The 15,009-nt window shown below is 41.2% G+C and overlaps 1 protein-coding gene across 5 annotated transcripts in view; it reads right to left on the bottom strand.

Moving 5' to 3' along the window:
- Positions 1–2,096: 2,096 nt before the first annotated feature.
- The window catches only part of Cbx5 (chromobox 5), a 39,394-nt gene continuing 26,481 nt past the window's right edge, over positions 2,097–15,009 (bottom strand). For 4 of the 5 annotated variants that reach the window (XM_040280526.2, XM_005325074.5, XM_005325072.5 and 1 more), the window contains exons 4-5: positions 12,485–12,585; positions 2,097–10,664 (exon numbers count right to left, since the gene is read on the bottom strand). In XM_040280526.2, the coding sequence (XP_040136460.1) occupies positions 10,514–10,664; positions 12,485–12,585 (252 nt within the window). In that variant the 3' untranslated portion in view covers positions 2,097–10,513. The remainder of the gene's footprint in view (positions 10,665–12,484; positions 12,586–15,009) is intronic. The other variant, XM_078053384.1, reaches the window with a different exon arrangement.

The following is a 15,009-nucleotide window of genomic DNA, read 5'->3' as shown; positions in this document are numbered from 1 at the left end:
CAAAAAAATGAAGAACAAGAAAAATACACACAATATAGTAGACAAAGGGGAGAGATCATAAAAAATACAGCAGCACAAATAAAGACAGAAGCTGGGTGAGGAGGGAGCCAGCACCTGGAATGCAAGATGCTCCAGCTGCAGAGCGGGTAGGGAAAGCAGGAGAGCCGTAGGAAGGAGGGGAGGAAGACGGCCACGGGCCACAAAACCAGCCCTTCCCTTCATTTGTCTTCAGCTTGTCCATGACTCCAAGTGAGTTCACAGGGTTTTCTCACACTCTGTAGTTCCCCTTCAGCCCCACCTCTGCCTGAAAAGAGTCCCACTGTGCCTGTGTGGCACATCCATAGACACCAGTGGGACCGGCTTTTTCTGCTGGTTCCCCTGCTCCAACACACACGCAGACACACAGACACAGGTCACATCAAGGTTTGGGTAGCACCTGGGTATGTCCATGGACTGTAGTGGGCTCCCCTCTGCACGGTTCTGTCTAGCAGGCCACAAAATAATGAGGCTCTTGCCCTGGCTCACACTTCCTTCCAAAGGGCAGAGGCTGCCTGAAGGCTGCTGCCTTCATGTTAGAGCTGTTAGAGCTGCATGTATGTGCACGGTGATCCCCACACGTGATCCTCGGTGCTGCATGGATCTCACTAACTCTGTAGCCCTTGAGGAAGACAAAAGGAGAGGCCAAATTGCCCAGTTTTGGACTTCTCCAGCAGACCACCAGGCAAGATTCCAGGGAAGAGTTCTGAGCTAAGATGAGCTCATCTGAGCGAGCGCCATGCAGGCACACTGGAGGAGGCAAAAACTAAGCCACAGTTGTTTAGGGGTGAGAATGCTGGTGTCAAAACCCTGGAGTCGTGCTTTCTGATGGGCCTGAGGCAGAGACAAACCGTCATGGTGGTGCAAGAACTAGAAAGAGATAGAAGGGGAAGGGGGCAAGCAGTCCCAGGCTTCAGAGGTAGGAAATAAATAATGTCCAGAAGGGTCTGGCTCTGAAGTGGACCAAATGGCTCTCTTGTCCCATGTTTATGGGGTCATGGACCATTAAGTCAGCCAACCTACAGATGTCTTCATAAGACTTTACGAGATTAGACTGGGGAGACTCTATAACTCAAGAGTAAGGAAGGAAAACAGGATAGAACTGCAGATAAGAGCTGGTAGGAACAAGGACTCTGCCTCACAGTCACATCTCCATGGGAGGGTGCCTTGGTTCTGGGATCTTCCTCACTTCTCACTCTTCTGGGAGTTTCTGCCTATCTCCACTAGCTTCAGGGCTGCATGAGACTTGGGTTACCCAATAAATGCTGGATTTTCCAGCATATGCTTCCCCTGCTAACCCAGCTTCCAACTGGCCTCCATCACACTCCTGGCCCCAAGCATTTAGTCCTCAGAGAAGACAGATTATTTGGTTATTTGTCAAAAATCAGGAAGATAAAATACGAAGTTATATTTACAAAGACATACACTGTAATCCTTAAACCTAATTGACTGTTTACTTGATGTGGCATTTCTTAAGTTCTAACGACCATGTGCTCATTTTTATTTTTTATTTATTTATTTTTTTAAAGAGAGAGTGAGAGAGGGGGACAGAGAGAGAGAGAATTTTAACATTTATTTATTTTTCTTAGTTCTTGGCGGACACAACATCTTTGTTTGTATGTGGTGCTGAGGATCGAATCCGGGCCGCATGCATGCCAGGCGAGCGCGCTACCGCTTGAGCCACATCCCCAGCCCGAATGTGCTCATTTTTATAGAGTGCCATGGGTCATGTTTATTCTCTGAACTGTCAGCAGCAAGAAGAGCCTGGGAACCAGGAAGGCACACAAACAGAGCCAGTTCAAGGAAGACTGGGGAGTGGGACATGTTTGTATTCCCGCAGGTTTGCACCACCCTGTGGCTGTAGAAAGACAGCGACTAAGAGACCCAACAACCCTTAGGAAACCAGCCCCCCACCCTAAGGCACCCCAACCTTCATCCACCTCTATTCTTAAAGTCCCGCTACTCTTTTGGAAACGGGATGTATGGCTACGGTCTGACATTCCAGGGCCCAAACTAAAAAAGGGTGTGAGATCCAGATCTTCAAACTACCACTCAAGATCCATATTTGAAAAGCAACCATTTATTAGAACCAATACAAGAGTATGAAAAGAGGGAAAAGAGGGTGGAAGAGGGGGAGAGAATGAGGTCTGAATCGGATGTCAGTTGTGGAAACACATAAATGCCTACTTTTAAACATTTTACATTTAAGAGGCAAACATACATATAGATCACTTATCCTTTAAAAAAAAATCAAAAGCATACATGTTTGGCTGAAATAAAACTAAAAAACACAACCCAAACTCCCCCACAAACCAAAAAGTCCATAGAGAATTCAATGCCTCATTTCCATTCAGAAATCTGGCTACAAAGTGTGACTTTACTACTCAGGATGGTGAGGTGCTGGAAGGAACCCAGCCTCTTGAGTTTCTTAGATACCATCCGGTGGGAAGTGGTGGAAGGCCACCAGGCCGTGGGCGAGTCAACTCCTGGCTACTTGGCAGGATGTCAGACTGTGCTCTCTCCATCCTCCAGGACTCCACAGAACCCTCCAGTACCCCCAGTACCGGGTGAACAGCGGGAGCAGAGTCCACAAAACACAGAGAACTGGAATGTGACTGCAAGGAGCCAGGACATTGTGCTTTTTCATGAGTTACCAATTTAGGACTAAGGAAGGGAAAGGAGAAACAGCCCTATTGGGAAGAGGAGCTGGCAGAGCCCCTAAAATGAAATGGAAAGAGGACAGTTCTTGAGCCCATACCTGGGCAATAGAAATAGTTTCCAAGGTTTTCTCAAACCAAAGGGGGAAAAAAGGTCAAGGTCAGGTTCAGATTGTGGACATTGAGAAAGAGATGACAAATACTAAATACAGTAAATCAGATGTAAGTCTTAAGGATCAATGCCCAATTCTAAGCATTACACATATTTCTGGGGGGTAAAAAAACCCTCCAATGTAGCTCTTTCTGGTGGAGAATGAGGTGGTAGTAACATTTATTGAACCATCTGGTTCCTATGAGGAGGTGGAGGCTTAGGAGCATGTAAGGGTACAGTGACCTAGCAGTCCTGGGATCATTTGGGGGGAATGAAAAGTGATAGAAGTCAAAACCACTGAGACCCTCTGGAAACAGTCTGTTGGCTCCAAATCCACAGGTAAAGGAATCTTAATTCCCAACCTGCAAAGAAAAACAAGCAGTAGCACCCCTCCCTCATGATTCCCTAATCCAAAGCCTTTCTCTGTGAATGCAAGACAGAGGAGATACTAGTGCCTTCCCCCATAACATCCCAAGTACGTCTGGACTATTAAGACTCCAACATTCAAGAAAACACTGTCAACATCTGAACTAGCAGCTTTGATGAGGGGTAGGGGGCAGAGAGTTTGCCGAGGTCACTAAGTAGTTCCAAACTTGGAGACAGCTCAGTGAGGACTAAAAGCCTGCATCAGACTTACACTTCGGCTCAAGGAATCCTCCACAGAGGAACCTAAAGTATTCTATCAACTTTGATTCACAATGCCTCACAACACCCCTGTGAGGTAGGTCAGTATTATTATCCCCATTTGACAGATGGGGAACTGAGGCATTGAAAGGAATGACTTGCCCAAGGTCAGCCATTATGAAATCAGTTGAAGAGGTTGGCACACATAATTAGCATCCACTCAATTCATCTTCTGCTTCTTAAGAGTATTCTACTTCTCAGGTACACTTGGGAGCAAAAGGAAGATGATAGGTACACCTTACTCTGCAAATGAGATGAGCTCAATCAACCCACAATTATTAACTAAGGGTTTATTATTTATCTAGTATAATGTGAGGAACCTAAGAGAAACCATCTGCTTCTGAAAATTATGTTAGTGGAAAATAAAATTACATTTTAAACACTAAAGACATGAATTCCTTTGGGGGAAAAAAATCTTTAAGACGTGAAGAGCTAAGTCACAATGATTTCTCAAGGTTTTGTACTGAATAATCCAAATTCCTAAAATCCAGAAAGAAACAAGACCACTCTCAGGTAGGCACAAGAAAAACCTTAACCCACTGGTGGGCTTGATCGAGTCTCCTAGGGCTACTTATCACACAACGCAGAAGCCCAGCACCACCAACCAGCCTCCAGCTGCTGCACAACCCTCCCCACCAACCCAGAGGGCATCATTTCCCAACCTCTCTGTCTCAGCTCAAACCCAGGACTGCATCAACAGCTTAAGATTAAGAATATAACGGTGACCTCTATAACTCGTCATACATTCTTGTAATATTCTTACCTCCTGCCAGAGCCATAGCTCTTTAAGGCAAAAGGCAAAAAACAAAACAGAAAACCCACGGACAAAAAAACATTTGATGCATTCCCCACCCACTTTGGTTTTATTCTGAGTTCTGGTAGAAACCATTATATTCCTTACCCCAAAACTAGGACAAGGGGCTGGGGGTCAGGAGGGTACCAAACCCCAGCCAGCCCTGTTTTAGAATCAAATCCTAAAGCTACCGGAAACTGGAAAACACTGACTTGAGCCTTGAGAATGCCGACATAGGAAACTATGGTTTCAGGTAATCTCAAATAATTTCCAAATACCTTGCTTTTTTTCATGCCCCTCACAGCGGCTAGTGCAGCAGGACCTTCTACATGCAACAGAAGCTAAAAAAAATTATCCACACAGTACCATATTCATCAGGGACACTATAGTTCCAGGAACCATTAAAGACTTTAAATATAATATAAACTTTTTCTACTGATGGCTGATCACAATGGACAAATCCAAATGACAAGAAAGTTCAAGATTGATCTTCAGCAATGACAGTTCGGGTTAGTTTTAACTGTCCCCAACCCCCCAGAAATACACTCCTTAAAAAAAAGTAATGAGCTGACCATTTGGACCTGGATCAGCTGTCAGGGTCATACCTGTCAATGCCAAGGGACATCACACACACAAAATAGAGAATGACAAGATAAAAAGTTCATTGCATTCAATTTGGCCTAATTTCTTAATAATAGTTTCCTATTAGATTTTCCGATTAATACTGATGGCTCTTACCTAGACTGTGATAATTAGGTTTTGATCTATTATGACATTAATGATCACAATCAGTTGACTTTGAAATTGTCTTAATTAATGGCTCTTTCCTTGTCAGCTTTTGCCTCCAGTGCAGGATCTGTCCCTCCCCCACCACCTTGTTTTAACTCCTCTCTTACTGACCTCAGAGACAAACAGCACTGAAGGATCACTTCTTCCCATAAAACAAGACTTTAAACTATTTTAAAACATTTCTTCTGACAGAGAAGCAACGTGAGATGATGCTAGGTGAAATGAGGACCAGAAGAAAAGGAACTACCAAATAGGAAAATGCCACCTTAGAAAACAACCAGTCAAACATGATGTTCAAGTGGCAATGACAGGCAGAAGTAACTCTAAAGACAAGATGAGGTAGATTAAAATTCAAGAAATCCAGCACAAGCAAAATGAAACAAATTGTTTTTATGAAGCTATCCAAAGAACTTCACACTTAACTTTCCAGTAATTAGTCTAAATCCTGGGAATTCTGACTTCCAAAGCTTCTTTACTCTTGCTAATCCAGTCAGAGCTAAATTTCTTCTTATGAGCATGTGGGTTAGAATGGACAATTTCTTAGGATTACACTATTTCATAACTGGGTTAGGATTCATTGAGACTCCAGGTTATGTGTATTTTTGGGAAAGGTTACCACATAACTGACACAAGTGAGAAATCACTCTCCTGCTGTACTTGAATAAAACTGTACTACCCCGAGGTAATATGCTCAGGTATTAACAGATGTGCCCCCAGCTTTTTTTTTTTTAAAACAAATCTTCTCAAGAGATAGTACATTTTAAGCTTAAAGCCCACCTCATGTTTACTCCTCCAAAAGGGATAAGAAACTGAAATATGTGTGAGCAACTTTGATAACATGTCCATGAAGAACAGTGTTAAAGAATCTACAAACAACTGGATACGTAACATAGCTGATGCTTTCCACAAGCAAGAACTAACTACATCACTGAATACTTTGACAGAGGACAAGCCAGGGACTCAAATCAGGGGTTCTCTATACCCACTCATCTGATTTCTCTCTCCATAATGACAGCATTTTAAACTCAGCTTTGTTTATTTTCTGGAAAACAATTTTGCTGTGTTCTACGGCCAATTAGCTCAGTTCATCCAAGGCCATAGTTCTTTTCCACATATTAACTAATTAATGTCACCTTCCTACTCTAGAGCTCAAAACTACACCACATCAGTCAGCTGTCTCTGTCCCTAAATCAGAACCTTATACCCACTTGTAATCTTTTTTAAAAAAATATTTTATTAGTTGTTGGTGGCCCTTTATGTGGTGCTAAGAATCGAACCCAGTGCCTCACACATGCTAGGCAAGTGCTCTACCACTGAGCTACAACCCCAGCCCTCACTTGTAATCTTTACTATACAAAATTATTAATGATCAATTCATCCCATACTAAAATGAAAATTCTCTTGAGTGTAAAAGGATGGCCCCTTTTTGAACTTGGTATCCCCAGGCCAAAAAATGTTTATTGAATGAAATCACCAAAGTTGATGTACATTAACATGGTGAGAATTCAGACAGCTCTATGTAAAACTCGGGGCACCCAATTCAGAGCATATGCCTTTGTGTGTAAGGCTGGACAACATCTGTTTTTGAAAACAATCCTTCATTAGAGGGTGAAGCCAATGTCAAACAGTGGCTCCAGACCTTTCCTCTCTCTTCCTTGGTATAGACATGCCTGATGATTCAATTATAAAAGTACAGACTTCAAGTCTATACTGTGTTACACTGTAAATTAAAGACTGTAAATAACCTTAACTTTGACTCTAAAAATCTAAACCAAAGGGATGGGGTCATAAATCCCCCCCCTTTTTTTTTTAGCCCATTTGAGATTTTTCAATTCAGCTCTAATAGGGCTCTCACATCCTCACAAAGTAGTGTTTTAGACCCTCAAATTTGAACCCTAATGCCGGAGACAATGATTCCTCAGTCCACATGCTGCTCCTTCACTGTTCCTTAGTGAACTGGATTAAAGCACAGGCCCAATAAAAACTCAAGATGAAGTCCTAAAACCTTTCCCAGTGCCCTGTGATTTGGACTGAATGTAAAGAAAACAGACAACAGGTAGTTCTAGAACAGGAATAAAAAGAATTAAGGATAATAACTGCCTGGGCTGTGGGAATAGGACCAACCCTTCAACAACCAAAAGTATGCAGATATGGTTGGGGGACAGCCAAGGACCATCTAGAGTTGTCAGTGCTGGGAGCACCACAGGTTCAAATATTCCCGAGAGCCCGTTTGAACAAGGAAAAAAAAACCAATATGGCTCTCTCCAGGTTTAAAATGGGCACTGCCCTCCAGGCTGACCTTCCCAGTAGTGGACTTAAACCTGAGAGCCATTTGTGCAGTCCTGGGAATCAGAAGACCTGCTAAGCTGTCCCTGGTAGACTCTACTCCAAAAAGCTCTGTTAAAACTCTGTAGAAAGGGATATCGCTTACTGCTGTTTATTGGAAGAAATTCAACATTAGAAAGTTTTGAAAGAGAACTGAACACAGGAAAAATATACCGCGAGCACCTGAGACCTACGCATTTAAGAGTGTTTTCTTTGCAAACTGGGTGCAACAGCATACCTGTAATCCCAGTTACCTGGGAGGCTGAGACAGGATTCCAAGTTGGAGGCCAGCCTGGGCAACTTGGCAAGACCCTATCTCAAAATAAAAAGATCTAGGGATGTAGCTCAGTGGTGAGCACCCCTGGGTTCAATCCTCAGAAAGGGAAAGGGGGTGCTTCACCCATGGCTACAAACTCTCAGAGAGGAGAAAGTTCCATGAAACAGATTTGTTTGAGGCTGCAATTCTCCAATGGAGAGAACAACTCTCCACCAACAAATGCTGGAGGCACTGGCAGGCATCTGGTTTCCTTTGTGCTAAGGGCTGAAATTAGTATTGGTGCTATGGTTCCCTACATTCCACACAACCAGCTGTGAGTAGCAAGGAGAGAACAAAAGTTGTTTTGATGAGAAAACCATGATTCTATAAACTGAAGACAGAAAAAGATGAAATGAAGAGAATTAAAGGGGCGATGAGTAACAGATGACACTAGGGTCATTTTGGTAAAGGAAATTCAGACTTTGATAAATGTTTTCAACATTACCTATAGCCACAGCAAAACATCATGTACCTGGTTTCAAGGACTAATCTCAGTACCAAATATTGCTGTTTTCCTTGTCCATGTGCTAGATTTGATTTTAAAAACATGGTCATTGCAGTTCACATAACCACTATCACTGGGAGGCATGCACTGGTTACTTAGGTAGGTTAGCATTTTCTCCAGCAGTCAGTCAAAGTGATCTGGGTGATCCCCTTCTCAGGAGCTCTGGACATCTTTTGCCCTATTCTTACCTACCCTGATATCCTATGTTACTTGTACGAAAAATGTGTTTTCTGACCATCCTTCTTTTCTTGCTGATGCCCATCAGATTAAATACAAACGACTGTCAATGATCTACCACTTGATCCAGCCTTTAAATCCTTCATAGAGCAAAGAAATATGGAGATAAAAACTCCTACCCACATAAGGAATGGGTTATGAGCTCTCCTCCCAATCACATTACCATTCAGAAAGATTTTCCTGGCTGACTTAAACCAAAAGCTCCATTGTTCCAGTCTGTCCTGTCACTGCAGCAACAGCTGTCTTCTCAACTGTGCAGTATAATTTTTGACATAATTTATACAACATACAGAATTCAATCAGCAGCTGAGCAGGGAAGCAATGTAACAAATGCTATGAATGGGTATATGATTTGCATATTATTTGGCTCATCTGTGGACTGGAGCAATCCACCATTCCCCTCATTACTATGAATAATCTAGCAATGGCTGAATGCTCCTGGCCAGACAGCTATATGTTTTAAAAATCAAAAACAACAACAAAAACAGCCTCAATGGCTGGCAAACTCTAGAATTAAGGCTACTTCAAGCATTTATTCTTATTTCCTCAGCTTTGAGGCTGGGACAAGGATGCTCAAACCCTGCTACTTCCTTATGTTTAGTCCTGATTCTCTAGCCCTCTCAATTACAAGAAAAGGATAAAGGGAAGTAGGGCATTGTTTGGGGGACAAAGGCAGAAGGATATGATCAGAAAAAAATCTTTCAATAGCAAAGCAAGAAGAAACCAAAAGGGAACTATTTGGCTGAGTAGGGAGTAAAGGTTGTGTCGACATGCTAATGCAAGGACCTGCCACTTTCTGAGGTTAGTTTTCCATGAAAATGGGTTTTAAAAAATAAGATTCAAATAAAATTTGAGGGTGGAAAAGGAGAAGAACATTAATACTTTGTGGACTCTGTTGGCAAATCCAGGAGTCATAAAAAGCAGAAAACTTATATATAATTGTTAATGAAAATTTAAAATTGATACTGTGGCCAATGGCTCCCCTCCAAAAATTCCCCACTGAAAATAATGACATGGAAGGGCAACATAGGTCCATTGAGAAGAGAGAGTCAGGTTTGAAGCCTCTTTGGTAACAGGAATGCTTTGGGAGGCCACAAAAGTTGGCAGGGTTGGAGGGTGCCTAGCACCTTGGCACAAGCAAGCACCAGGCAATCACTCACACCTACATAAATACAGTCTAAATATAAGGGATGGAAGGAAAGAATACATACACATCATACATGATAAAGACAACTGTTTCTTGCCCCTACCCCATATCCTCCTGTCCCATAGTTAATAATCTTGTCATTTTATGACAAACTTACAGAAGGAAAATCAGGGATTACTAAGAACAAGGCCAAAAATCCTAGGGCTAAAAGGAGGGCCTTGATAAATTTCAACATAAAATTTCAAGTCCTCCAAAGGACGGAGTTATTCTGGGGGGACGGGTGAGGATCAACAGAGGGTAGCCCAGAAGAAGACCACATCAGGGACCCTGCATTCTCCTGGGTAGAGCTAAAGAAGTTGGGAAAGCCCCAACAGGTAGGCAGTTGCTATTGGCTTTTTAAAAGATGGGCAATATTCTTTCCATCCCAACATGTCAAAATAAAGGCCAGCTGGTCATTAACATATTCTGAGAAACAAAGCAAGAAACCAAAATTCATCATCATTGTAATAAAATCCCCCAATCTAAAAAGCAACCAACCCTGAAAAGATCAAGACTCTTAAGGTGATTAAAAAGTTAAAACTTATCTTGAGGTCACAGGGGAGCAGAAGGAAGAGATAAGGGCAAAGGAAAAACTTGTGGGAATTACACACAGTATGTAAATGCCTGGTCTTCACAGAAAGACACTTATCATGAATCAGACCATCAGTTATGTTACAAGAGAACCAATACCAACATTTCTCCTGTGGAGCACAGTGATAAGCACATTTTTTTTTTTTTATGGATGTGTTTAGGATAGAAGAGGGTGGGCAGAAGGGAAAGGCAGGGAGGCGAATGTATTATGTACAAAGAGAAATGACAGAGACCACCCGTCCTTTAGCTCTTTGCAGTTTCTTTCTCTTTGTTTTCCGCATCCTCAGGATATGCATGCCACGTCAGTCTCTCTTCATAAAATGCTATCACAATTTGTGGACATTTCACATTAGCTTCTTTTGCAAGAACCAAGTCGGCTTCATCTGTGTCTTTCCTGGAAGGAAGAATAAAAGACTTAGAAGGAAATGAAGTAAGAGGGAGAGAATCTGTCCAAACAGACTCTATGTCACTATGCGCACTGAACTGACTTGATGTCCTCCTCAGCTTTATTTCAGGGTGAAAGGATGAATAATACATTATTCTACTTTTGTAAGTTTTATCTGTGTGTCTCAACATGTGAGTAAACACAATTAAACATGTACTCAGCATAATTATAATATGTGTAAATCTAGTTTCTGAATCATTTTAAGCAAAGAGATCTAATCCTCCTCATTTTGTGGCCTGTTAAATACTCATTACCCTTGGTCATAACTATGATCCCCCCACCCTCCAACCCCCACCCAGTGCCAGGATCAAACCCAGGACCTCATGCATGCCAGGCAGATGCTCTACTACTAAGCCACATCCCTAGCCCAAGAACTGTGATTTGAAACAATAAGAACATGGAAATTTGGTGAAAATTCCTATTACCCAAGTCACATAGCCCCATTACCAAGTAAAAACAAAATTATCTTAGCAACACAATTATTTTAATTAATCAAAAAAAATTTAAATTCTCCTGAGATGTGGACAAATATAGCTATACTTTCTTTTCTAGAAAATTGAGCATTTAATTCACAGAGGTAAGTATTATGGATGAGAGGAAATAGAAAATGCATAGCTTAGAGCAGATACTTAATTTTGGACTATGGAAGAAAAAACTAGTTAAATATGTGAATGTAGGTGGGCACACCTATAATTCCAGTGACTTAGGACACTGAGGTAGGAGAATTTCAAGTCCAAGGCTAACCTCAGCAACTCAGTGAAATCTTATCTCAAAATAAAAAGAAAAAAGAATTGGGGATATAGTTCGGAGATTAGATGTACCCCTAGTTCAATTTCCAGTATCAACTACAACCAAAAAAAGTTAAGGGTCTAAATTGTTTAGGGCCTCACTAAGCTGCTGAGGCTGGCTTTGAACTTTGATCCTCCTGCTTCAGTCTCCAGAGTCACTGGGATTATAGGTGTGCACCTCTGCACCCAGCCCCTTTTTTGTTAGACAGGGTCTTGCTAATTGCCCAGGCTGGCCTTGAACTTGCAATCTTCCTGCCTGAGCTTCCAAGTGGCTGGGACTACCTTGGCTAATCACCCCACTTTTAAGAACCCAAATTGACTGGGCACATTGATGCACACACCTGGAATCCCAATGACTCAGGAGGCTAAAAACAGGAAGATGTGAAGTTCAAGGCAGCCTCAGCAACTTAGCAAATGTAATAATCTGTCTCAAAAAATAAAAATAACTGGGGATATAGCCCTGTGGCAAAGTGCCCCTGGATTCAATCCCTAGAAATAAATAGATACAACAAACTGAAAAAAGTACTGCACTTTACTTCAAGAGCCACTCTCTCTACTGGCCAAAGTAACCTGTGCTTTGGTCAGTATTAGCCTTAATATTTTTCGTTGAGGTTATTTTTCTCTTTTTGATCATTCAGTGGTCTTAGCCCTCAGGAATGGTAGAAAGTCTAATTCAACTCTTATTGTCATAGGCTCATGGTCTTATAGTAAATAATTCAGAACTGTATAAACAGATAGTTTATGTTTTCTACTTTTTTCTGATATATGGGCTACTATAACATAATTTGGTTTCATAATGAAGCTTGAGAATGTCATAAATACATTGTGAATCACAATTCCCATTTAATGCCAGATAGCGGGCATAGGATTTGGATCTCTGAAATTCAAAATTCTTAGTTTGGGAATTCTCAGTCTTGTCACTCTATCTTCCATACAAATTCAAAGAAACACAATCATGAAGTGGAGCCCAATCTCTCTCACCATTTCATTAGGAACATTAAATCACCACAGGAATCTGTCGCCCCAATGATCTTTTCTGGTTCCAGTCCTCTCTCAAAGCCCCGAGCAATATCATTGCTCTGCTATAAATAGAAGATAAAGAAAGGTTACTTACAGCTTGGAGAAAGAGTAAAAAAAATTTCTGTTTCTCAGCACAACAAGCTCAATCTGGGTTAATATCATGTGATACCACTTCTGTCACTGATTCAAAAAAAGTCTTAGTATTTAAGAAATATAATAACTAGGTTAAGTCGGTGACAACTATGATGCCCAGAGATTTTTTTTTCTTTTGCAAGAAGATGCAATTGTCCTTCCTTATATTCCCTTCAAAAGATTCAGAGTGACCCTTACAAGTCTTTAAGGTCCCATGAGATGTTCTGAAGTCACTATTTAGAAATTCCTCTAATCCTCCTACTCACTCTGAATCTCTCTAGTATTCTAAGCAGCTGCCCCTGTCCTATAGCTTCTGAGATGACAAGCAAGCACTACCATTTGAGCCACATCTCCAGCCTTCTCTCAATTCTTATTTGAGGCTTTTACCCTTAACACTGAACAATAATTTAAATTTTCCTTTTCACATAGTCACCTATGTTATGAAAAAACAGAGGTAAAAATGATATGAGGCTGATGACACAAAACAGTTTCAAAGATCACAAACTCTAATACCCACGCACTTGGTCTGCCTATCCCCTCCAATGTGAATGAGCTGATAGTGAAGGTAGAATTGGACTGGGATTATGAACTAACTAACTAGTTGATAAGTCACAAGAGAAGTTTTAAAACTTGGTTTAAATGTAATCATTATCTAGACTGGGTCTTATCCAGGTGGAGAGCAAGAAAATAAAATATCATATAAAACATAATTTTTTAAAACTATATCATGGAAGATAATGCAAGCTTATCTAGTAGCAGCATACTAAAATATTTAGGAAAACTATCCAAATGAATGAAATCCCTTGTGTCTAATTTTTATAAGATCTCTTTGATCTAAAATTCACCTTACTTTCCTCTAAGAGATGCAGGGTTCAGGTGGCCCCCAAAGATACCAGAACCCACAATAGAAATTCCAGGCATGGATCAAGGGGAAATACTTTTAAAAACATAGCCTCTTTTGGGGGTGCTTAAGGGGAAGAGGTTCCCAGATGTGCACACAGCTGCTCACAGCTGGAAAGCTGGCACATGGTCTGGGTAGTAAATCATAGTTGGCGGCTGAAAACAGTTTGCCACATTGGGAGGGAAGGGGGGAGGGGGATGGGAGAAAAATATTCAAGCTGCTGAAAAGGAGCTGAGGCGAGGTAAATGCTAAAATCATCATAGAGACAGTGATTTTAAATCAGGCATAATACCAACTAACCAATTTTTAATGCAATGGTGTTAAAAAAATGCAATCCTCCTCTGTTCCTCTATACTTTAAAACATACAATCAGGGCTGGGGATGTTGCTCAAGTGGTAGCACGCTCGCCTGGCATTCGTGCGGCCCGGGTTCGATTCTCAGCACCACGTACAAAACAAAGATGTTGTGTCCGCCGATAACTAAAAAATAAATATTAAAATTCTCTCTCTCTCTCTCTCCTCTCTCACTCTGTCTTTAAAAAAAAATAATAATAATAATAAAAAAAAAACATACAATCACCTGTCTTCCCAGCTGCCTACCTGATAGCCACCAGTACTGCTCAGAATGCTATCAAGGGCCTCGGGTGAACAGCACAGGTAGGGGTTGTTTTCAAGGTTGGCAGCCTCAGAATCAGGCCTAGGAGTGAAACTCTGTACTGGCCAGTGACGCTAAGCCAGATTACTCAGATTGCCCCTTTGCAAAAGGACAGAAACCCTAGATTGAGGACATACTCACTTTCTGTCACAAATGCCTAACTGGAAGTTTTATACTGTGTTATTTTTGCTCTCTTAATTTAGACAGAAACTGAATCAAATAATAAAAGCCAGAATACAAAGGACTCATAAAAAAGAAAGAGACTCAAGACCTCCCTCCTTAGAGAAGGCATTCCCAAATCCTTTATCAGTACAACATATCATAATAATATACAGACCTCACCAAAATAGGGCAGTTTTTAAAATAAGGTTGCAAAAAACAAAACAAATCAAACAAACAAACAAAAAACAATTATTCGGGGAAACAAATAAGGACATAGAAATTGTGAGTCCCCTTTCACTTGCAGCTTCCAATCTTTCATGCTCACTTCTTTTTAAGCTGTTTTTCCATATCTTGCCCTATGAAGACCAGGAATCACTTGTGTAAGATTTTCTAAACCATGATTCCTGGGTCCAAACCACAGAAATTCTCCTTGAACTAGTGCATCTTGGGCACTGGAGATTTTTTAAAGCAGCTCCCCCAGGTGATTTTAATGTGCAGCCAGTGATAGGTATCCACGCAGAATAAAGATAAATAGAGGTGCTTGTGACAGTGATGCTGGAAGACTCAGAAGTGGACTTATGCTTTTATTTTATTAAACTTTAAGTGTGTGATATAACCTTCACCACAAAAGGTTTGT

Source organism: Ictidomys tridecemlineatus, chromosome 6 (genome assembly GCF_052094955.1).
Source record: "Ictidomys tridecemlineatus isolate mIctTri1 chromosome 6, mIctTri1.hap1, whole genome shotgun sequence".
Lineage (NCBI taxonomy): Eukaryota > Metazoa > Chordata > Mammalia > Rodentia > Sciuridae > Ictidomys > Ictidomys tridecemlineatus.
Note: the sequence above shows the minus strand (reverse complement) of the source record. Positions and strands in the feature narration are given on the sequence as shown.